Source organism: Sus scrofa, chromosome 7, assembly GCF_000003025.6.
Source record: "Sus scrofa isolate TJ Tabasco breed Duroc chromosome 7, Sscrofa11.1, whole genome shotgun sequence".
In the NCBI taxonomy this organism is placed as follows: domain Eukaryota; kingdom Metazoa; phylum Chordata; class Mammalia; order Artiodactyla; family Suidae; genus Sus; species Sus scrofa.
In genome coordinates, this window is record NC_010449.5 from 74,360,372 (window position 1) to 74,386,177 (window position 25,806).

Genomic DNA, 25,806 nt, shown 5'->3' on the forward strand with positions numbered 1-25,806 from the left:
ATGGGGATGATACTAGAGCCTTTTTAGGAGGCACCCAAATCATTCAAACGTGGGGTGATGGGGATCCAAATCAAGGCAGAGGATGTAAGGATAAAGAGGATTTGGTGGAGTCCAGAAATATTTTATCAGATCCATAGAACTTGGTGATTGCTTAGTTGTTATGGGGGCTTGAGGGGTTTGCAGGATAAGACTCGAGTCTAAATTAACTCTTGCTGGAAACGTTCAGTTGGCAGCTAGATACATGGCTTTAAATCCAGGAAGGCACTGGGAGCTGGGTGCATGATCAGCATCAGCAGATTGAAGGTGGGAGTCAAAATTGCATTTGTAGAATTTCAAAAACTAAATAGCATTGTAGAGCAGTCCTATCATAGAGAATGACCTTATTTCTAAGTCATTGGAGGTGAGTTCACTAGAGTTTCCATGCACTAGGGGAGACCAGTTGATTCTCACCAAAAGTCTTCGAGGATGACATCCTGTTTGCTCTTAACTTGGAGAACTCTGAAAGTTGACATCAGCTGGTTTTGGTTTTAACTAGTTTAAGAGGGTGATGTCTAAAACCAGGGATTCTGGTTACTCATTGGAAATGGAAATAACCTTGTCCAGGTTACTTGTGTTGGCATAGCCAATGCAAAACCATGATCAGAAGATTGCACATTAAGCATGGCAAGTCAGAGAGGTTAGATGAATCGGTCATCTAATATTAATAAGCTAAATAGTCAGTGCCTCTGTTTCACCCGAGCTGGCTCTTGCCTCTCAGGTGAGAAACGTTTAAGCCCTGTAGGCTGCACCACCTTAGACCCACATGCAGAATAATGAGTGTACCGCCATAGGGCATCTGCACTCCTTCTTGTCTCTGCCACAGAGGACAAGTGTCAGTTCAAGAACTGGAAACCAAAAACGTTAGTGTTGGAATACAAAGACATCTTCCCTCTCTACCCCATAATTTATGTCCTTCGTCTTCCTCATCTGTGAAGAGCCTGGAGTTTACAACTCTTGCTGGAAAGGAGGATTTCCTGGTTACTGGGAGTGGGGATGGGCGATGGAGGACCATCTCACTATAGTAACCATGTGCTGACGGAAGTAGTTATGGGTTAGAGGGCTTAAAATGAGAAGACGATAGATGAAAAGGCTTGAGGGAGATGAAAGCTAACTGTGGTTAGTTTCTACAACTACCACTTAAGGCAGCCAGCTGCTTTGACTTGCAAATCATATTGTAGGTTGGTTTTTTGGATGGGAAAGCTTTGTAATTATAGCTTAGAGAAGCTGTGGACAAGGAAGAGAGGAAACTTCCATGGGGTTGTAGGGGAGGAAAATAATTTTACCCTTACTCTCCTGAGTTTTTAGCTGAGACCCCTGTAATAAGAGATGAATTAACAAGAGAAAACCAATCAGAAGTTTATGACCTTGCATGCTTCGTGTATATATGGGAGTTACCCTGGGAAAAATGAGTAGTTCTCCAGGTGGCTTAGAATGCTGGATTAAATACCATCCTAGTAGAGAAGGGGGAGAGGGAGTTGCTGACCTCTTAGGGGGGAGAGGATGACTTTTTGGAAAGATGCATGGGCTCCTAGAAGACCAGAAGGGAAGTATGACGGTTTGTGACCAAGTGTGTCTGGCTGTGGTATCGACTTTTAGTCTCCTCTCTTGAGGAGAACAAGAGTCTGTGTTCCCTGGTGGATGAAACCCCTGGAGAGAGGATTTCTGACAACTGAGTTCCCTTGGAAGATCGGTCTTAAGACAGATAAAGGGGATTGAGAGAAAGTCTCTCCTGCATTTGCTGTTATTCACCTGCCTTCAGCTCAAAGCAGTCAGTATACCAAAGCAGCATATTTTGAGGTGGTGTGCGGTGCTCCCCTTCAGGGTGATGTTGATTGGAGTAACAGTGGTCTGTGGTGCACCATTGCTGTGTATTCATCTTGTTTTCTTTACAAAGGGGCCCAGCTGTGCACTGGACATTAATTTATCTGCAGGAAGATGTAAGACCTGAGAAAGCTGCTTCCTTGAATGGAGAGGACAAATCCTGTGCTTTCTCTTCCTGTATTCTCTCCTGAGAACACACCCCTTTCTTTCCATCCCCAGAGTTCCTCCTTAGGCTCTCAGCTTCTCAGTTAGGCATTGGGCTGGCTGCAGGAGAACCAGTTAGAGTTGTTTAAAATACAGATCCCAAGATTCTGATTTGGTCAGGGTGAAGGGAAGGCAGGGGTCTGCATTTTTGAGTTCAGATGTGAAGTCATGTTCAGGAGACATGTTTGGGAGAAATACTCATAGAGTATTTCCACGAAGCTACAGCAGGCACCCCCTCGACTTTCTGATTCTTGCCCTTCTGATCCACTGTCCATTCCCATTTCCAGGGAGTGCATTTATATATACACTCAGGCTCACAGTCCCATAGGCTTGATAGTATCCTTGTCCTGAACAAAAGCTTTAGACCGTTTCCCATAAAAATGAGCTTGATAGTCTCCTACTGGTGAGTTTCCTGAGGGTGAGGTCTATAAATTCCTCATCCTAATAAACTTTATTCAGTGCCTTCTATCTATTAGACCATTTATCTGTATTTAGAGGATTTCATACCCATGAATGAGAAAAGCAAGGCTTTGGTAAAGTTGAGTTTTCCTTTTACAAATACCTTCTGGTATGGCTGGCTACATTTACTCAGTTTCTGCAAGTTCAGAGTATCTTTTATTTTTCATATCTTAGGAGAGTTAATACAGATTTTCCATTTTAAGCATTCATTATGATTCAGATACTAGAATAAGTGATTTGCATGCATGTTTCATCTACTTCTTCCAACATTTTCATGAATTAAGTGAAGATTTCTCCATGTTGCAGTAAATAAATTGAGGGTCTGGAATTTTAAGAGCTTTACCCAATCACATGTAAGTCTTACATTTTGTTAATGAAATGGGAACCCAAGTTTGCTTGATTCCACAACTTGTGCTCAGTGAAGTTAATGACTTTATTCCCCCCCCTTTATTCTTTTTTTTTTTTTTTTTTTTTGTCTTTTGTCTTTTTGTTGTTGTTGTTGCTATTTCTTGGGCCGCTCCCGCGGCATATGGAGGTTCCCAGGCTAGGGGTTGAATCGGAGCTGTAGCCACCGGCCTACGCCAGAGCCACAGCAACGCGGGATCCGAGCCGCGTCTGCGACCTACACCACAGCTCACGGCAACGCCGGATCGTTAACCCACTGAGCAAGGGCAGGGACCGAACCCGCAACCTCATGGTTCCTAGTCGGATTCGTTAACCACTGCGCCACGACGGGAACTCCACCCCCCCCTTTATTCTTGACTGCTGAATATCAGTATATTAAAAACAACAACAGGTCATTTCCATATCTTACCAGTTTTTCAAAAGAAGAACAGGATTACCTAAGACTTTGGTAATACATGCGTATTCCTTTTTTTCCCCACTCTGACAGATTTTGCATAGTAAAGTGATACTTTCTATTTCTTTTAATCACAATTTTAGAATCTGAGTTGGAAAAGCAAAAGCCGTGCCACCATTGGGAAAGCAGTGGTCAGAGAATGCCTAATGGGTTTGGGAAGGTGACTTCCTTTCTCCATTGCTTACGGAACACTTGAAGCCACTGTGCTACCACTGGCTTTCTATTTCACACGTTCCCACAGGATGATAGGTGAGAGGCCTTGGAGCTAGAAAAGAACTAGTATGTGTTTGTCTCTTAAAAAAAATTCCCTGTAAATTATAGCACCCTGTCTTGGAAAGTCATTGGATAAATCCCGGCAGGGGAAATTCTGTTTGCTAACTTATAGGAAATCACAGGGTGTCAGTTAGAGGTCAGCATGTTGAGAAACAGGTCCCCCATCACTGTCATCATTTTGTTCTCAACCAGTATGAAGAACCTGGCAGCAATGGTAAAATATCACTATCAGAGCACATAGATCTGGGCATAGATCTATAATATGTAGAGAGGTATAGATAGAGAATAAAAAGCAACACTTTTTATTCTTTATTGTTGGCGCCACTAAGAAAACCTGTGCTATTACACAAATCTGTAGTTTCTCCTGCAGAAACTAGGAGAAATTTCTATAACCAGAGGAATTTTTTTTTTTAATATATCTCTTTCTTACCATGAGGTTATAGGTGTGGACAAGTTACAGGTAGACAGCTGTGTTGGTAGCATTTGTGAACCTTGCCCTGGGAAGGATGGTCCATGATCTCCCACTATAAATCATTTGGATTTAAGGGAAAACTTTGATGTGATCAGTAGTCAACTCCTGGAGAACAGGGACCAGAGCTTATAGTTATTTCTTATATTTCCAATTCTGAGCATTGAGGTGGCACATAATAGGTATTTGTTTACCCATTGGCTCAGTTCTTCAGCAAATTGATCAGCTCCTTGAGATACTGTTAGCATATATAGCTGTGCTATTGATCCCTCTGCAGGATCTCAGAATACTGTGTACAACCTGCATGACGAATATTTTGGCCCTCTCTGCACCTTTAGTTCTGATTTATTAATTGCTTGAACGAATGTTGGTTACTTATTAAGACATGGACTATGACTAGGATGATAGAAGAGAAAACATTTACTCAAGTTGCAGTTGAGTTTTTGGATGATAGGATTAAAATACACATTGACTTTGACTATCATAGACACAGATAAGCGGAATTAAGACCTTCAGGGAAGTACAACTTTGGAAAACTAAATATAACATGGGGACTGTGTATATGTAAGTTTGAAGGGTTGGGGGGGCTCATTGTGAGTCAGCAACATGCTGCTTTATTTTCTTAATTATTGGGCACACACCGCTGGTTAACCACAGGAGCATGACAAGTGGGACCTGCTGGGTAGCATTTCCAAAATATTTGGCATTAGTCAGACTTTTTTTTTTTTTTTTTTTTTTTTTAGAATTCTGTGTCCATTTCCACTGAAGGAAACTGGCAAGAGTTTGGTCAGAGTCCAGAGTATGGCAACTAGAGGCAGAAGAGCACTGGAAAATAGGACCCCATTGAAAGAGGCTAATAAATAAGGATTAATTAGTTGGCCTGACCCAAAGCAGCTGAAGGATGATTAAATTAATGGTCTTCTGTCGCATATATAGTTATTATGTGAAAGATGATATTATTTCCACTATGAATAGAATTAGGGAAATGGATTTACATTAGAGTTAAAAGAGATTTTGAAGTTGCATAAAGAACCTCTTGACTTTAAAGATTGTTAGACAGTGGAAAGACTTCTCGGCTAGAAATGTGAAATCGTGGTCCTTGCAGAACGGGGATGGGGTGGGTACCACTTGCCAGTTAGAGTCAAGAGCCGTTGGGGTAAAGACTGACACACTTTCTAGATCCCATTTTATGCTGCTCGTCTCACACTGCGTTTGTCATTTTCAGCGAGTAAATCTGCATCTGCTTTTTATTTGTGTTTTTTCAAAGTTATTACACATGTGAAGGCCTTGCTTTTTAATGATGCTGTAATGCATTTTGAACAAGCACGAGGTTAAACCACAAATTGAAAATTACTTCACCTGCAGATCCACCTGCTGCTCATTCTTCTACAGGCCTTTAGTGTATTGCCAATTCCAACTCGCTTTTTCTTTTTCTTGTCTAGAGAACTCACTGCGTGCCCTGCTTGCTTGGTCGACAATGAGTGCCAAATCTGCCATCAGCAAGGAAATTTTTGCACCTCTTGATGAAAGGATGCTGGGAGCTGTCCAAGTCAAGAGAAGGACAAAGAAAAAGATTCCTTTCTTGGCAACTGGGGGCCAAGGCGAATATTTAACTTACATCTGCCTGTCAGGTAATGAAAGTCAGATATGGATATTATTAAAACAACTTCTATTTTAAAGCAGTCAATTCTAAGGTATCCAGGTGGTTTGAACATGGCTGCTCCTCTGTTTCTTTCCTGTCCCTCTGTCGTCTTCTCTGATTCTTATTTACTCATGCATGGCATCTTGGTGAGTTTGCCTCATATGGGAAGATAAAGAAGTGCAATTTTATTTTATTTTATTTGTTTGTCTTTTTGTCTTTTTAGGACTGCACCTGCAGCATATGGAGGTTCCCAGGCTAGGGGTCCAATCGGAGCTGTAACTGCTGGCCTACACCACAGCCACAGCAACGCAGGATCCTTAACCCACTGATCCTTAACCCACTGGGATCGAACCTGTGTACTTATGGATGCTAGTCAGGTTTGCTAACCGCTGAGCCACGACGGGAACTCCAAGCAGTGTAATTTTAATGTGTTTTCTGTTTCATGAGGAGCGTCTGTAAAGCTGTAACTGCTGGCCTACACCACAGCCACAGCAACGCAGGATCCTTAACCCACTGATCCTTAACCCACTGGGATCGAACCTGTGTACTTATGGATGCTAGTCAGGTTTGCTAACCGCTGAGCCACGACGGGAACTCCAAGCAGTGTAATTTTAATGTGTTTTCTGTTTCATGAGGAGCGTCTGTAAAGGGTTTGGCAGCCACATCCGTTTGTCCATACTTTTCCTTCACTAGGGCCTTGACTGAAAGTGGGCTATCCCCTGAGATATCTGAGAACAATTCTTGGTATTTGCATAATTGTTACTACCAGCAGCCTGAGTTTCATTGACTTTTTCTTAACAGTTGCCAATAATCAGTAATAGTTGGTCTCAAGATAAATATCGACACCTTATGGAATGTGAGAAAGTAGATGCCGCTCATAAATCACAGCTTTGCCTGACAGCTGTTCCTTGTCAGGAAGAGGCATCTGTTCTATTAAGCTTAGAATTTTGTGGGATTATTTTTTTTCCCTTTCTGTTTGTGATTATAGGAGATCTGTGGGATTTACTGTGGAGTCATACCAAGTTTTTGGAGATAAAATTTGGATACATTTTCCATGGAGTTGTGGGTGATGCTAATCTCAGCACCTGGGGCATTTGTAATATTTCTGGTATTTCTTATAACTGAGCTATGGAAGAACTAGGTTTACCTTAATTCATCTTTTTCCAATTTTCTTCCATTGTGGCTTGGGAATTAAACTTTATTTTTGTACCTGTTTTTAGCTTTTTTCAAAAAAATCAAGCCTTTGATCATTTATATTTATCAGAATTTACTTCAGGATGGAGACAGCTTTTTTTCAGAAAGAGCATGTAAAGATAATAATAGGAGTGTATCTTAGTTTAAAATGAAACGGGGAGTTCCCGTCGTGGCGCAGTGGTTAACGAATCCGACTAGGAACCATGAGGTTGCGGGTTCGGTCCCTGCCCTTGCTTAGTGGGTTAACGGTCCGGCGTTGCCGTGACCTGTGGTGTAGGCTGCAGACGCGGCTCGGATCCTGCGTTGCTGTGGCTCTGGCGTAGGCCGGTGGCTACAGCTCCGATTCAACCCCTAGCCTGGGAACCTCCATATGCCCCGGGAGCGGCCCAAGAAATAGCAACAACAACAACAACAACAACAAAAAAAAACAAAAGACAAAAAAAAAAAAAAAAAAAAAATGAAACGGATGGAGTTCCCTGGTAGCCCAGCAGTTAAAGATTCAGCCTTGTCATTGTTGTGGCCCAGGAACTTCTGCATGCTGCAGGCACAGCATGCACAGTAAATAAATAAATCTATCATTTAAAAATGAAAATAAATGGAAATGTAGCCCTTTGGTTAGAATGCCTTTACAATGGTTAGAATGAGAATTCACCTTGAAATATTGGTCTCTCTCTCCTTTTTTTTCTTTTTTTTTTTTCTTTTGTCTTTTTAGGGCTATACCTGTGGCATATGGAAGTTCCCAGGCTAGGGGTCAAATCAGAGCTGTAGCCACCAACCTACGCTACAGCCACAGCAACCAGCCAGATCCGAGCTGCATCTGTGACCTACACCATAGCTCACAGCAAGGTCTTAACCCACCGAACGATGCCAGGGACTGAACCTGCATCTTCATGAATACGTTTCCCCTGAGCCATGATGGGAACTCTTGGTCTCTCTTTCTTAATCACAGTTAATGAGTTAGTCCCAGATAATGAGAAAAGGTGGATAAAAAAGAGAGCAGTCTTATTTCCTTTTTAGGAACATGTTATGGTCAGCCTCTTTCTTTTTTTTTTTTTTAATTTTTTAAATTGTTTATTTATTTTATTCTCCCACTGTACAGCAAGGGGATCAAGTTATCCTTACATGTAGACATTACAATTACATTTTTTTCCCTACCCTTTGTTCTGTTGCAACGTGAGTATCTAGACAAAGTTCTCAATGCTACTCAGCAAGATCTCCTTGTAAATCTATTCTAAGTTGTGTCTGATAAGTCCAAGCTCCCGATCCCTCCCACTCCCTCCTCCTCTCATCAGGCAGCCACAAGTCTATTTTCCAAGTCCATGATTTTCTTTTCTGAGGAGATGTTCATTTGTGCTGGATATTAGAGTCCAGTTATAAGTGATATCATATGGTATTTGTCTTTGTCTTTCTGGCTCATTTCACTCAGGATGAGATTCTCTAGTTCCATCCATGTTGCTGCAAATGGCATTATGTCATTCTTTTTTATTGGTCAGCCTCTTTCTAATCATGAAGTCTGCAAGACTGACATGGGGCCCCTAATATTGTGACCATTTCCCCTGCCATTGGAGGTAATGACCTGGGACTTCCTGGATAACTGTGTTTCCTTTATAGATTACCAAGACCTTCAGGTTTAAAGTTTGAAACTATGAGGGTTGCTTTTTTGTGGCATTCTCACGGAGGAGAGTCTTTAGTTCTGAAAGTCTTCATTCTTCTCATGGATTTGAATTTTGAGAGGAGAGGTTGATAAAGCCGCTCTGACATTTAAGCAGCTGGTTTAATGGAAACCGGGGCAGGAGAAGGCCAGGCAGCTTGGACGCCCACGTTTCTTTGAAGTTTGATTTTTCTTATAATTGAGAAAGGAGCAGCCACCTTTACTTTGTTTTTCTTTTTTCTTTTTTTCTTTTTGGCTTTTTAGGGCCCACTTGCAGCATATGGAAGTTCTCAGGCTAGGGGTCGAATCAGAGCTGCAGCTGCCGGCCTACACCACAGCCGCAGCAAAGCCAGATCCGAGCCACATTCTTGACTTACACCACTGTTCAGGGCAATGCCAGATCCAGCCTACAGCAGCACTCTTAACCCACTGAGCAAGGCCAGGGATTGGACCTGAATCCTCATGGATTCTAGTTGGGTTTATTACTGCTGAGCCACAATAGGAACTCCGCCACCTTTATTTTCTGAATTATGTGAAGCATAGAGGCCTATCAGTCACATCTCTGATAAGGTATTGTTTTAGTTAACAAGTAATTAATTATGCAATTATTTATTAAATACTTTGTGCTAAGCACTCTTGGTGTTCGGGGTTCAGTTAGGAGAGAAATGCATGAATTTTACATTGGTGGGGAAAGAGCAGTAGACATTAATATTTTACTCACTAAATAAACAGTTATTAACTATGAGAAGGTTAGAGGAAAAATAGAGTGATATGAGAGCATGTATTAGGAGGATTTGGCCTGGTTGGGATAACCCAGAGCTACAAGAAAAGTAGGGCCTCACTGGTTCTAAAAAGAGACGGTGTGGGTGTGGGGAGCATTCCAAGCCTAGGGAAGTGTGGCTCCATTGAAAGATGAGCTGGATTCTGAATTCCTCCTTGTCTCCTGTTCAGACCTATTTAGTCTTTGTAGCTCAGCTGTGCAGTGGGAACAAAGCCTTAGAATGATAGGTGGTCGGTCCTTCCTGCTATCAGTGTGAACCTCCTATACTTTCTGGGAGTCCAAGCCCATCAACTCTTGTGGTTTGGATGATGAAAACCAGCTATCTGTTTTGAATCGGCAACATCTGTCCAAAATAGGGCAGTGTCTGCAAATGATTTTAACCACCTTTCAAACAGCATAAATGGTTATCTTCTTTTTAGAAAAAAAGAATATCAAAGCTTTAAAAGCTTGCCGGCATATACATATAAGCATGGGTATTTTACATATCTAATATCTTTTACTAATGTTCCTTTGTGTGAATTTTTTTTCCACCAGTGTTTGGCAGAATTTGTAATCTGAGAGGCAGAGGCCTGTGATCATAAGACAGTTTATTTTCACAGTGAGTTGTATGTCCACTGGAAGAATCCATAAAGATGCTGGAGCAAGGAAAATAGGGTCTCAGATTATTCGGCTATAGTTGTGTAAGGAGAGAAATCTGTCCAGTTCATTTGTGGAGCTTTGGGATAGAATTTGAGTGTTTCTCATGGGCTTCTTTAAATGGTATGCTAATACATACATACATACTGATGCCTCTTGGATTGGCGTTCTTAAAGCATCGTTTTGCTCTTTTTCTTTTCAGCAAGGGCTAAAATTAAAAAGACTGACAATTCCAAGTGTTGACAAGCATGTGGAATAATTTAAGCTCTCATGATTTGCTGGTAGGAATGTAAAAGTGATAGAATTGCTTTGGTAAACAATATGACAGTTTTTTTATGAAGTCAAACTTGCATTTATATGACTTAACTGTTCCTAGGCATTTACCCAAGAGAAATAAAAACATGTCCACATAAAGACATGTACATAGAGGTTTATAGCAGTCTTATTTATCATAACTAAAACTCAGATGTATGATTCTATTTATATGAAATTCTAGAATGGGTAGAACTTAAGCTATAGTGACAGAAAGCTCATAGGTAGCTGCCAGGCAGTGGAGTTGGTGATTGACTGCAAAGGAACATGACGGGATCTCTTGCAATGGTGTAAGCATTCTATGTGTTGATTGTAGCGGTGTTTACTTGAGTGTACGCATTTTTCACAGCTCATCAAGCTACACACTTAAAATGAGTGCATTTCATTATATGTAAATGAATCTTGGTAAAATTGATTCGAAAAAAATGTTTTAAAGAGTCACCAGTGGGTGGGACGATTGTAAGGATTAATTACCCTTCTTAATGCGCCTTGTAAGCTAGACAGAAACTAACCCTCTCCTTTGTAGGTATGAAGCATTATCCTAGATGGCTTTTTGAGCCTTCACACAGAAGCAGCTATGTATCATGTAAACCTATGCTTTCATTATCTGATCCACGTGCCAACATGTTCTAAGTTCCTTATAGCACCTGGCATATTGCCAACTGTAGATATAATAGATGCCACTGAAATGTATGAGTTACTGCACACCTGGTTACAGTATGGACTTTATTTCTGACTTAGAGCTATTAACTCATTCAAACAGTAAGGCAAGCTCTGCCTACAACTATTTCTATAGTTGGTTCCCCTGCATTGATATATGGGTCTGTAAAACTCGACTAGAAGCATGCTAAGAAGTTAAAAACAAGTTATTGTTAGAGGCCAGTTACCCACTGAACATTCCATAATTTCATGTTTAAAATCCATTGTCCTGATCCTGTTATAATTCAGTATGCCTAATGTATAATGCTACCTTCCATATCCATAAAGGGATAAAAAGGGATAAAAATCTTTCCTTGGCTGCTATTCATGGTCCCCATGGAAGGGAGCACAAAGAAACTTTCATTTTATGATTCATACATTCTCTTACATATTAAGTTGTTATTGGAATTAGGGTAACTAAAGTTAATTGTCAGAGATCTGGCATAAGAAAAAATTTTAAATCTACTTTCTAATTCAGGCTTGATCTTGTCTCAAAGTCTGTAAGTATTAGGAGAGAAAAGAAGAATACAAGACAGATAAAATTTGACCTTGATAGAAGTGGTTTATTCAGGAGTGGTGAGCTGACTTTCCAAGAGTTTTGTTTTTTTCATTTTTTAAAGGTTTATTGAAGTATAGTTGATTTACAATATTGTGATAATTTTAGCTATACAACAAAGTGATTCAGTTATACATATACAAACATCCATTCTTTTTAAGATTCTTTTCCCACATAGATTATCACAGAATATTGGATAGAGCAGCAGGGAACCCTTTCCAAGAGTTTTATCCCAGAGAAATAACAAAATCCATACTGAACTCAGAGGTGTACAGGGTATTAGCAGTGAGAGAAGAAAACAATAATGCTATTTATTGTTCTTTATTACAGAAGTAGAAAGTATTGCTGAAAATAGCAATCTTTCAGGTATTATGTAGAAGAAAAAAAGAATCATCCTGTGTATGGTTTATGATTTGTTTTAATCAAGTTCATCCTCACAACATCCCTAGCAATTAGGTGGTATGTTCTTCTTTTTCCAGAGGAGGAGATGAGCATTCATCAGAGAGGTCCTGATGTCCCAGGGTCACCTTTTTTTTCTTTTTTTTTGTCTTTTGTCTTTTTTTTTCGGGCTGCACCCGAGGCATGTGGAGGTTCCCAGGCTAGGGGTCTAATTGGAGCTACAGCCACCAGCCACACCATAGCCACAGCAAGGCCAGATCTGAGCTGCGTCTGCAACCTACACCACAGCTCACGGCAACACCGGATCCCCTGAGAGAGGCCAGGGATCGAACCCACAATTTAATGGTTCCTAGTCGGATTCATTTCCACTGCACCATGACGGGAACACCATTTTAGAAGTGATAGACTCAGAAATCCACACAGTGCTGTGGCCCCAGTGGCCATGCTTATATTGCTGTAGCACCTCATCTTTTCTAACACAGGTCAGGAGGGGGTGCAGTGTAGAGAGGGTCATGTTTTAAGGAGCATATTTCTCTCCAACTCTTCAAGATTGATAAAGACGTTGAACAGTTTTTGACCTACAGTGTGTATTCTATCTTATTTCTGAGGTTATTGGATAGTAAACTCTCCTCCATTTGGAATATACATCGGGAATATACATCAGGGTAAGCCTTTTATCTCTTTATTAGAGAGATTTGGTATGTAAATCCAGCCGTAAAACTTTAAGTAGCTCTAGAAGACTGCAGTAAAAAACAAAAAACATTCCAGTGTCTTGATTATATGATTCTTTCTACAACATTTTTATTTTATAAAAATATATTATCTTCTCATACTTTATGGTGAGAATTTGGCTCTTTTGTGATCTGTACAAAGACGTGTTTGAGTAAAACATTTGCAATGATAATATCCTTGGCTACATGAAGTTAAAGAAGAGAGTCTTTTTCTGAAATGTTTTCTGGCTCAGCAGATTTTGTCACCAGGTGTCATTTGTAAATGACCTTCAGTGTAGCACCTGCCATGCACCCACCACATGCTTCAGCACTCAGCAAGATTAGGGCAGCACCCGTCCCCACTTTGATTTAGAAATAATAATAATACTAACATTAGTAGTAATGGTACTTATTGGGTTTCTCTACGGCGCATGGTTCTATGCCCTTTACATATAGTAACTCATTTAATCCTTATAACAATGCATGAGGTAGATAACAGTACTGTTCTCATTTTATGGATGAGGACACCAAGCAAGCAGAAGTAAATTGGCTGGCCCAAGATCATCAGTTTGTGAGTTACAAATAAGAGATAGAAACCCAGGTGGTTTGATTCTAGGTCTGTATTCTCTTAGACACTGTGCTCCTCTGTCTGTCTCTTAGGCAGAAGCGTCATATGAGAGAGGATTCCCAAACCAAACATCTTCTCTCTCGCTCCTTCACATGGATTTAGAGAGAATCATGTCTCAAGATCACTTCACTCTCCTACCAGTTCAGGCTTTGGGTGGTTTGGGCGGGATGAAGACAGTCTTGTACACCAGTAGCTGGGCTGTTCAGGAAGCCCCACGGTGGAATGATGGTGTCAGCAGATATATTTTTATCTTAGAGAAAAGTAATTCCCCACAGAAATCCTGAGAGTTTCCTGACAGGGACACTGCCATATATGAACTTGTTTCCTTCAATTATGCAATTTTTTAAAAAGTAGATGCCTCGGAGTTCCCGTCGTGGCGCAGTGGTTAACGAATCCGACTAGGAACCTTGAGGTTGCGGGTTCGGTCCCTGCCCTTGCTCAGTGGGTTAACGATCCGGCGTTGCCATGAGCTGTGGTGTAGGTTGCAGATGCGGCTCTGATCCCGCGTTACTGTGGCTCTGGCGTAGGCCGGTGGCTACAGCTCCGATTGGACCCCTAGCCTGGGAACCTCCATATGCCGCGGGAGCAGCCCAAAGAAATAGCTAAAAAAAAAAAAAAAAAAAAAAAAAAGTAGATGCCTCAAAAACTTTTTTTTTTTTTTTAAAGTTTCCTTGATGGTTCTAGATCTCTTACTGTGAAAACTGATAGGAATAATATTTATCTTTTCTAAAGCCTTGTGAATAGGGGTGTCCAAAAATGGAGAACTAAGCACTTAACAAGTGTCATCTCATTTAATCTTCATAGCAGCCTTGGGCCATGCTTTCTGTTGTAGTTGTTACTTCACAGATGAAATAGCCAAGGTGTAAAGTGGGCAAGTACACTGTCCAGGGGCAGGCAGCTAGACGGTGAAAAGGCTGAGACTCAAATCTGGGTCCCTTTCACACCCAAGTATGCAACTTCAAAAAATGCATGAACTCTCCCCTTCCTTAAAAACAATGTGGCAACATTCCTTGAGCAAAGCGATTTAATCTCCAAGGATTTAGAGGGTGTGCTGTTGACCACTTGAGCTTTTCTAGTGGTTTAGCACGCCAACAGAATTTTCTTTTTCCATTCTCTCAAGTGCATGTTCCAATACTAAAACCAGATGGAAACGAGGGAAAACTCGTAACAGAGGCTAGTGCCAAAACATTTCATTTAAAAAGGAAACTCCATCTGTGCTCTCCCACCACACAGCCCACTGTGAAGAACAGGAATTTCACAGCTGATTCACTTATGTTCGTTTTGATTAGTTTTGACTAATCACAAAGGTAGAGCAAGCGGTGGTTCGGGAGATTGCAAACTAAGGCAGCCCTCCTTCTGGAAGGTGGCTGGCAAGGCGCCGTGAACCTGGCCGGCATCCTACACAGCAGCCGAGCAGAGGAGCAGGGAGGGTTTTAATCCATGCAGATGCATTCTTCGGTGGTGGTGTTTTTCTAAGTTACCACTTTTAGATGTTCGTGCTCTTTGCTGTTGTATTTTGAGTCAAACTTCATCAGGGTCTCATTTGTCGCTAAGTTGTAGTCGCAGGCACTCAGGGCTGCCATGAGTGCCCATGGCTCCGTGACTTCCCCGAACCCAGCTATGGAGAACACGGGCTTAGGCGTAAGACTGACTTGGGGTAAAATACTGACTGCACTAGGTTCTTTTATGTCTTTGAGCCTCAATTTTCACACCTATAAAATGGGAATAATTGTCCATATCCCAGGGGCATTTTCAGGATTAATGAAACTACATAGGGATGTATGTATATGAGGCCTGATACCTAGAAGGCACTGAGCTTTATGAGCAGTATTATCTAGTCATTAAATGGGGCAGCCAGCTCTTCTTACTGTACAAAGCTAATTCAGTTTTTAGAGAACATTTTAATGTGTGTCTGCAGTAGGCCTCTGTGGTCCATTGTCATGTGAGACAAAAATCCCATGAAAGCCCAGATTTGTCATGGGAGCTTCCTACCTCTCCTTTCAAACTTTTGTTCCTTTCCCTCTCAAGTTCAACTTTCCCCTCCCCTTTATGTCCCACCCCTGCCAGAGATCTCAAGGTCATTCTGACTGCCTGTTTCTAAACCTAGATTCTCTTAATTCTCTGTTCCTAATTATCCCTCCCCACCTCTAAGCTGGCATGCTAGGGGCATCCCACTACCAATCTATTTCTGAGAGTTTGAAGGCTCTGTGTCATGAAGATTTGCACAGTCTTAGGTACATTGGGTGCTGAAGTCCTTGGGTGCAGGCCCTTTTGCAGGGAGTTAGAACTGGCTCAGTCAATCGAGTTCCTGTCCCTGAAATAGGAGATGTTATTGTCCTATGCCTATCTTCACTGGATCAAAAGACAATTTGAAACAAAATAAAACAAAACATTCTCTGGCATCCATCAAGTGCACTGTTAAGCAAACAGCAGAAATGGGAGAGGCTGGTACAAACGCCTGTGGACCCAGCTTTTCAGCCCAGATCAGGTTCTTATTTGCCCAGCTCTTTCCTGTTACCCTTCCTTTAGAGAGAGAAAATGAATATGAGTGATATTTCTGTGCCAGTTATAGTCATGCTAGAGCATATGCAGAATTTTCCAGAATATGGAATAAATGACGACAAGGCCGGTGAGTTGCTTGAGACTAGATGACAAGCTAGTTGCTGTGCTCTGAACCCGCTCACATTTCTCTCTGGCCTCCTGTGTGATCTCTGTGATGCCCTTAGCCTCTGCCGGGTTGTATTCCTCAGTTTGCTTTCTGTTTACCTCCCTGGTCTGCCAGTCCCTGGAGGGTAGGGACCACGTTGTGTGTACCTTGTCCCTTGTGGGACAAATGAAGTGCCCGGAGGGAGGTGGGGGAATCAGGCAAAGTCCCACTTCTGCAGAGACTGCTGGTCTGGGATCACTTTCTGGGCTGGAGCTTTCGTCTGTGAACTAGAGTGGTTTTTTTTTTTTTTTGGTTTGTTTGTTTTTGTCTTTTTAGGGCCACACCTGTGGCATATGGAGTTTCCCAGGCTAGGGGTCAAATCAGAGCTCAGAACTATAGCCACTGATCTACACCACAGCCACAGCAACCACTCTGTGACCTACACCACAGCTCATGGCAACGTCGGATCCTTAACCCACTGATCGAGGCCAGGGATTGAACCTGTGTCCTCATGGATTCTAGTCAGATTTGTTTCTGCTGAGCCATGACGAAACTCTAGTTTTTTTTTTTTTTTTTTTTTTTTCCCCAACCTTGGTGTTATTCAGACTAAAATGCTCCTGGGTGGTCTTTGAATTCCCTTGGAATTCATCAGGTTACTGAGGAGTTTTTCTACCTAAGGGCTCAGTTAGCAAGAAGAAATGTAGATTTCTCTGATTTATTCAGACTTGAAGAATCATCAAAAATGAGCAATTTATAAATGCTTCCCTTGTAACCTGCAGTGGGAAGCTGTTATCTCAAATTTTTGAAGCACCTGAGTGTTTCTCCTGAAGAAAGAGTTCATTTTACAAGGGAATAAATGATCATTTAATGAGCATTGAATATGTCAAAACTCTATCCCTGAATGCCTTTTCTCACAGTAATTGTTTTTAGTTCTACATTTCCTTAATGTTGGCTTTCAAGGGGAAAATGGAAACTCCATTTTTATTAAAAATGTCTCTGGAGATATTCATACTATCTCCCCTCCCCCAACACACTCTTTTAACACAAATTGTTATCCACCGCATGTGGCTTCCATGTAATCATAGGCTGTAGACCTCATGCCCAACTACATTTTGATGTTGGCATCAGTTTAGCAAATTACGCTGCTCTGAGAAGCTGCAGAATAGATCCATCCTTGATTCCCGGAGTTTCCATTTTCATAAGAGGAAACAATAGAATTGAGAGTTTTCCTCTTTGATTTTCCAGCTAATATGAGGAAGCAGCAGTCATATAATTTTTTTCCTCAGGTTAGAATCCTTTCTACCTTGTGGGTAGATAAGAAGCAACTGTTTTTGGATCCTTGAATTTTTCAACTCTGTTTCTCCCTATAAATGTAAATGTATTCTTTATCAAAAACGTAAAGTGCCACAAAAAAAAAAGGTAGGAAAAATCAAGTAAAAAATAATGACCTTGGCTTTTTAGGTTTCAGGTTGTCTAATACCTCTCCCCCTGTGTAATAGTCTAGGTGCAATTTTGTCTTTTTTCATTTACAGGGTAACAAAATTTAAAATTTTTTACAGTCTTTATAAGGGTAATTGCAATGGCTTCTTGAATACTATAGAGTATTTAACCATTTATCTATTGCTGGATGTTTTGGTTTTTTGATTTTCACAATGAGAAATAAGGACCTTTTTTTGAAAATACCCATCTTATAGATGAGGAAGTTGAGGCACACACAGATAACTTCTGAAGGAAAACATCCAAGCTGGTCCTGAGTGGTAGAAGCGACTAGAACCTCAGTGTTCTGTACTTTACTCTGTGCCCTACCATGGACTAAAATGAACTTATTTCAAAACCCACATCTACCAGAATTCCTTGGAAGTAAAATATCCTATTGACTTTGTGTGCTTTGTGTGTTAATCATTTCCATGATATTTAACCTAGTTCTAGATCAGTTTCTCTCTGATGTGCATATTATGCATGTTCCTTTTAGGGTTAACGTATTAGGTGATTTTCCTGTGCATTTGCAGGTATATCTTAGTGTGTGCATTTGCAGAAAAAGAGAAGGTATATGTCTTACCTAGAATCAGCCCTCATGTGCCTTTAAAGGAATGGCTCTTTGCCTTGTCTTTTTGGTCTGATTCCCATAGTAATTCACTCAATATCTTCTCTATTGTTAGACGAGGGATGGGGGAAGTGGTAAAGGTCAACCAAACATATGATGCTTTTTTCCCCTAGGTCAGTGCATTTCATTAATGATTCACATCTGACATTGTATCATATCCGACGTTTGAAGCTACAGAGCAAATAGGGTGAGGGAAATTAACTTCTTAGGAATTTTCTTTAAGAACTCTAGATTTTTATAACTAAGGGTATCCTCAGTCATTTTCAAATATAACACCAACGTTTATGTAAAAAAAAAAAAGGCCCAGAGGGGTTGGATGCCTTGGCTGACATCACAGAACCTCTACAGTCAGGCAGAAGGAGGAAGAAAACATGCCCAGATCTTCTTGTCAGGCTGGTTTTCGACCTTGGGAGTGACTCTGGTTGAAGTGGGGTTAGAGGAGGAAGACATAGGATTCATGGCAGAGCTGCATGGAGGATGCAGCTCCGTGCCATTCCTTTTCACAGCAGTGTGCAGGAGCAGTATGTACCACTCGCTCTTGGGAAGAGCCTCTCATCCAGGAGGTGGTGGCCCTGTCCCTCCTAGGGTCTGGGTATTGTAAGAAATTGGTCATGGGTTACCTGCAATGGCCAAGTGTGTAGGCTTCTCCCACTTCTCGATTGCTGCCTCCTGGGCTTGGGGAATCCATAAAGTAGAGAGTGCCCAGTGAGAGTGTTTAAGAGAGGAAAAGCCAAGATGTTATTGTCTCTAAATGTGGTGCCCTGCCTGATCCATTGGGTTGAGAGAAGAAAATGTTAGGGCTTCTATTTGAAATGTTATTGTTTTCTAGGTTATGTCTTTCAGGTATGCTTTATAACCTCCATGACATTTTAGAGCTGTAGTCCAAGTCTTTAATTTATAAGTATGGATACATTGGCACTTAATACACATAGTTTTTTAATGCATAGTAAAAAATGGTTGGCGAGCCCTAGCCAGAGTCATGGGGGAATGGAAGCTTTTGCTACGGTAACAACAACTTCTGGCTGGTGAACTGTAACCTACTCTTGGAAAATCTCTGCCTTTCAGAGGTGGTTGGCCAAAGCAGTGAGCCCATAACTGCCCTTGGGAATCAGCCCAGCCCATTCCTGCCCACCTCCAGTGATCCATGGCTTTCTAGAAGGCAGAGAGCCAGCTGCTGTGTGAACTGAGTGTCCTAACACAGGTGAGGGGGCTGGCACAGTGCTTAGCACTCGGTAGTAGCAAATGATGGCTCTCCTTTTGGAATCTGAGATCTGGGTGAAACAGCTATCCATTTCAGTTGTAATGTTAGGTTTGATATGAACTGACTGTAAACAACTATGGCTTTGCTTTTTGTACACGGTCATCAGGTCCCGCCTGGTTGATTTAGTTCTGAAGCTTCTTGGCCTTTTGTACTGTTTAAAAAAGGGAAACCTACATTTCCTTTTTGGACCTGACGTTTATTGATTCATCCAGGGGAGCCTCATTCTTTGCTGATAGAGCAATGTCCTTGGTTCCCGTATGAGCAGTTGTGTTTGTTTGTGCCTTTCTTTTTTTGTACATAATTATTTTTCTTTACTTGTCAGTTGTCGCACTTCCTATGTAGGGGTTGTAGAGACCATTTTCTTAGAGCATGGCTCTGTCACCCTTCTTTGGAAAAGAAATTTTTTGGACTTAAATTCAAATCCTAGGTCTCCAATGACATTCAGTTGTGCCATAGCTTTCATAAAGATAAACATAGGTCAGACTATTCCTCTTTCCATGGAATTTGGAACTATTAAAAGTATCACTTTTGTTTACAGAAATAGCGTAGCCCTGAGATTGGATTTGACTTTGTGTGACTGTGTGTTTCAGAGATGGTCTTTACTCTCCGTTCCCCTTTCTTTATTGCTCCTCACTTCTAGTGTCCGGCTCAGCTACTCTTAGTTATTAACACCCGCTGCTTCCCTGAGCCTCTCTTTGCAACCCATCATGCTTGGCCACTGTTCCCTCACTCTGAAATTACTCTCTCTTACCTCACCCACACTATTAAAAACACGGTCCCCCCACAGTGACTGAGCTGAGATATTAGGAGAGAAGTAATATAATTTACAAAAACCTTTGCAGACCGATGTAGCCCAAATACCTTCCCTGAGGGCATTTGGATTTGCAAAGCATGGCAACCCCCCTAAGTCAAATGGTGATAGCAGGGGTGGTAATACAGAGAGCATTTATTGAGTAACTACTATCTACCCTGTTTTATCCCTTCTTAGATCATTCTCTCTGAGGTTGATTTACACATATGTGGGGGTCCTCTCTTGATCATTATTCCACAGTGCTTATTTCTTTATATCTCTGTTGGAAGCATGTATTTGTTCAGTGTTAATACTTAAGGACTCTTGCTTGGAACCTTTGGGTAGGGTGATAGTTTTTAACTTCATTATTATTATTATTATTATTATTATTATTATTATTTGCTTTTGGGGGCTGCACCTGTGGCATATGGAGGTTCCTAGGCTAGGGATTCGAATCGGAGCTGCAGCTGCCAGCCTACACAACAGCCACAGCAACGCTGGATCCCAGCCACATCTGTGACCTACACCATATCTCACAGCAACACCAGATCGTTAGCCCACTGAGTGAGGCCAGGGATCAAACCATTGACTTCATGGATACTAGTCAAGTTTGTTACCACTAAGCCACAATGAGAACTCCTTAACTTGAATTTTAGAAGACAGCCTGTTAAATGGACTTTGATTTCATTGAATTTGGCTGCTGTTGGTGTTAGTTTTAACAAAGAGTGTTGCAGAAAAGCAAAACAAAAATGCAGCTTGATACTCAGGAGCTTTGCATCACTCATTTTCATAAATTAGCTTACTAACCAAAGGCACTTGGGATTATAAATGCCTCCTTCAGTTTCAAAAACTGTGTTGTTTTTAAAAATCACTGTTAGCCAGCCTTCCAGATAAAATTTTCTGGCTTTAAGACTGTGATATGATAGGGATCTTGTTGCCAAGGTTTTTCTACATAATATTTCAAACTCATTTCCTTCCAAAATCTACTTTTATTTTGAGCTACAGTACAGCTCTGTGAATGTGGAGGTCAGAGGAAGAAAGGAATCTTTTCCCCCATGAAACGAGCTCTTTGAATCGGGTCTGGAAATACGTTACAGGTCACAAGCCAGGGGGAGAGTTTTGTAGGAACGAATTTGAATTTCCCCGTGACCAGTGTAATTTTTGCCTGGAGGTAAGAATAGGAATGGTGGTACTTAAAGTCTTTTGAGGATACAGCACTTGGCGTTATACAGTGTAGTTAGTATCATAAATACGTTGTCTGCGGTATTAAAAACAAGATTTGGAGTGGAATGATTTACTCAGATATGGATTACTCTAATTTTAGCCTAACCACATTGAGTCCAATTAGAACGTTTCAAGTTTTGCTTTTATGAGAGGTGCTCTGGAGAGCATTATTTTCCTCAGTCTCTAATGGGTCTTGGAAAGATAAAAGTTTTCTGTGTATGTTGACAAGTCAGATACACCGTATCGGTGAGAAGCTGTAGACACCTGTCTGAGTTGAGGCTTTTTGTCACCCATAGAGTAACGAGTAAGGAAAACTCAGGGCCCAGAATCGGCTGATCAAGTGATGGTTCTGTATGCATAATCTTTCTTGTCCATTTCCAGCATCAATGCTGCCAGAAGTAGCCCTGCATAAGGGCAAAGGTTTTGGAGACAAAAAATATGGATTTGAATCTTGGTTCTACTATGGATTAGTTGTATAACCCGTGTAACCTGGAGAGAATCACTTGGCCCGTCGGAGCCTCACTTCCCACCTATGTGAAATGGTGATTAAAAATAGCTATCTTGGACTATTATGAAAACTTAAAAATTGTATGAGATGATATATTTATATAAGCCACCTTGCTCGGCCCTAGATATAATAAAAGCTTAATAAATGTTTGTTTCTTCGTCATCCTCATCTGACATTTGACAGCATTCTTTTTTTGGTGACAAGGAGTAAGAATCCCCAGTCATCTGTCAGAGACTGAACTAGAAAAGGCAAGAAAGCAGCTGGTGACTTTGCACATTCCTCCAACAGGATCGAAATCTTGGGGAAGAGCCAAAGAGGGTTTCTAGTCCAAGGAGCTTGACACACATTAGGAGCCTGACCACAGGTTTTGTCACTGCCTTATTGGCCTCTACCAAAGTTTCTATTCTGAAGATGGAAATTATCTTTTCTGAAGAGCATGTGAGTGACAATGACAAATTTCAGTTTAAAGCGTGGAGGCCGGATACTATGTTAAGAACACTGAAAGGTTTGGTGTGGTGAAAGCACAAGAGGGCTCAGGCTCAGCTCTGTTCAGACCTCAGCTGTGACTGCAGAACATACCTCGGCCCTGTGAACATATTTCTCACCCAGACAGTGGGGACCATTCATACCTCATGGGCTTGGTGTGAAAGTTAAACAAGGTTACTTGCCAAGAGCCTGGCACACCAAAGACCTCAGTAAATGCTAGTTAACAGCATGCTAAACTGTGTGTGTGTGTGTGTGTGTGTGTGTGTGTGTGTGTGTGTGTGTGTGTGTGTGTGTGTCTTTGTGCATGCAGAATTTGCAAAGTGCAGCTCCATCCTTAGAGAATTTACAAACCCTGAGAATACACTGAATGCTTAAACAGCAGGACGTTCAAGGAAAGAACACAGTGGGACCCAGCCCTGACTGCTTTATGCTGCTTGTTGACACCAAGTGCCATGGCTCTGGCCTCAGCATGAGTGCTGGTCCTATTAAGAGCTACGTTCCAGTGTCTTGTTTGGAAGGTATGGTCAATCAATGTGTTTCAAAAACAAAGCACACAGACACTTGCTGGTCCTTTAGCATGAGGGTTTTTTTTTTTTTTTTTTTCCCCCAAGCTGACATACTGTCTATTTTTATTTTCTTCTTCTTAAAACGTCATTGTTTGGGTGGAGAGCCTTAAACCCCACAAGCAGCTGGCGCCTTCACAAGTCTGTACCCAGCCAGGGCTTTAAGCTGGGCACCCAGTCCCCAAAGAGCTTGGATTCCCTGCAGTTTGATAACATGCTTTAAGGATAAAAAAGAAACCTCTGAAAAGCAATGTCTGGTTTATGACTGTATTTTCTCCATGTTCGTTTTTATGCAAACTAATGCCATTCATTGGGATTTTCTTCTACCATTAAGAGCTTTGAGAGCCAAAGCCTGCCTCTGAGGACTTGGACTGTGGTGTTTCAGCTGTGCCCCTGACCAGATATGGCCCCCTTCATTCCTGCAGGCAGTGGCAGAGCCCTCTGCTGTGTGTGGGCCAGCCTCTCTAACTTGGTCCTACTTCCTTACTGGGGCCTGTTGTTTTCTATGTAACTCCAGTCTATTCAAAAGTACAGTGATTTTTTTTTTTTTTCCTAACTCCACTGACCTGCATGACCAAATACCTGGTAGGCAATGTTTCTTCATGTTCAGTTACGCAGTTGTTTGCCAGTTGGAAATTAAACTTTTGCATGTGCTTTTGGATGTACATGGGGATCAGTGGCCAGTAGCTGGGATGTGAAGGTTAGAAGAGTTTACTTAGGGGCCTTGGGAAGGGGTGAGAACCACAGGGCTACAAGCAAATACTCTTCTCTCTGTGACACATGGGAGCAGGCTAACCTTGAGACACAGAACGAAGGTCACTATGACTACAGCAGAGCAAACAGAGGGAGAGTGATGGGCCAGCAGGAGCAGTAGTGGCTCCCAAAGGTAGGTCCCCATCCTCATGCCAGAAGCCTGTGAATTTTACCTTGTATGGAAAAAAGGGTCTTTGCAGATGTACTTAAGCATTTGGAGATGAGGTGATAACCCAGGATTATCTTGGTGAGGCTTAAACACTACCTCATGCATCTTTTTGAGAAGCAGCAAAGGGAGGTCAGACACACAGAGGAGAAGGCGAGGTGAAGACAGAAGTGGAGGCTGGATGACGGGGGCCACAAGTCAAGGACTGTTGGCAGCCTCAGGAGCTGAAAGAGCCAAGGAACATGTTTTTCCCAAGGACCTTTGGCAAGAGGCATGGCATGCTCACACCTCAACTTTGGATTTCTGGCTACCAGAACCATGAGAGAATAAACATACTTTTGTTTTAAGCCACACAGTTTGTGGTAACTTATTGTGACAGCTGCAGGCTATTGCCCTCTAACATTCTATATTATCAGCACTCAGGATTTTAGACATTTAGACAAGGCCCATCCTTTAGACACAAAAGGGTGCTATCAGAGTTGCCAAAGACATTATTTTTACCTTCATGCTGTCAGAAATTTAATAGAAATGTAAGCAGGAACAGGTCTATCCATTGAGTATTTTGCATGTGCTCACAAATATATGAAGAGATAAAGTGTGTTTGGGGATATCTCTTAACTCTTAGACTCTCGATGTGGCTTTCTCCTCTGAGCTAGAATGTCATTTGGTGATAGCTTTTCTTGTTTTGCTTGTTGACAGAATTTGTTGATAGCATTAAACAAACCAAGAGGTAAAATAATACCTTTTTCTACCTATGCTTAGTGAGATGATGTGCTTTTCTGTTTCTCAGTATATTTTCCTTGAATTACAATTCTTCAAAATCTTTCAACCCAGAATTTTATTCTAACGATAAAAGGAGTTTTAATTGTGGGGTTGGGGTGAGATTTTTATGTTTCAGAACATTAAATGCTGCCTGCCAAGCATGAATAGTCACAATCCTGCCATTTCAGAAATTCAGTTCTGTCTAGAATAACTCGAAAAGAAAAATATAAAATTATATTTGGGTTTAACCAAGTAAAACGTTCAGATTGGCCTTTGGTTGTACAAAATGTTAGGAATGAATGTCATGGAAGTTTAGAAAACATTTGGGGGAAAAGGTTATGCTGTTAATAGGTGAATATAATGTGAATATAATACATGATAACTATGCTGACATGTAATTATTTATACACATTTACATAAATAGGCCACCTGGTCTATAAGCTTGAAATAAGCATATTACTTTTCTGAATGGGATTTCTTAAATATTTAAAAAAATTTTTATGGCAAATTATAAATATACAACAGCAGAGAGAAGAGAATGATGAAGCCCTATGTGCCCACCATCCAGTTTTAGCAATTAACTCTTCTAGGCAGTCACATTGCATTTATTCCCCATCTACTTACCCTTACTGAAGAATTTTTATGTAAATCATTTCACTCTTAAATATTCCCTTATGTGTATATTCAAAAGACAGAGACCTTTAAAAATCATAGTCAAAATACCGATATCATAATAATGAATTCTTTAATATCATTAAAGATCCAGTGTTCAACATTTGCCATTGCCCCATATAGATTTATCTCTCATATATATATAGATTCAGATAAAGTGTAGAAATTTGAATGAACTCTAAAAAGTATTTCTTATCTCTCACCCGTATACGTATGTGTCTATGTATAAGTCTAATTAGATTCCAGATAAGGCCTAGACAGTACATTTCTTTTAATTTCTTAAAATTACATTCACACACAAAAAAGAATACATTTTTTTTTCTTTTTTATGGTTGCACCTGTGGCATATAGAAGTTATTGGGCTAGAGGTTGAATCAGAGCTGCAGCTTCCAGCCTACCTAAGCCACAGTCATGGCAACGCCAGATCCTTAACCCACTGAACAAGGCCAGGGATCAAACCTGCATCTTCACGGACATGACATCAGGTTCTTAAGCCATTGAGCCACAATGGGAACTCCAAAAGTATACAGATTTTAAG

General features: G+C 41.1%; 1 protein-coding gene across 12 annotated transcripts in view; it reads left to right on the forward strand.

The window, feature by feature from the left end:
- STXBP6 (syntaxin binding protein 6) overlaps positions 1 to 25,806 on the forward strand; it is a 256,512-nt gene that overhangs the window by 65,513 nt on the left and 165,193 nt on the right. For 11 of the 12 annotated variants that reach the window (XM_005666215.2, XM_005666218.3, XM_005666216.3 and 8 more), the window contains one exon: positions 5,567 to 5,755. In XM_005666215.2, coding sequence (XP_005666272.1) covers positions 5,602 to 5,755 — 154 coding nt within the window. In that variant the 5' untranslated portion in view covers positions 5,567 to 5,601. 12 annotated transcript variants of the gene reach the window in all.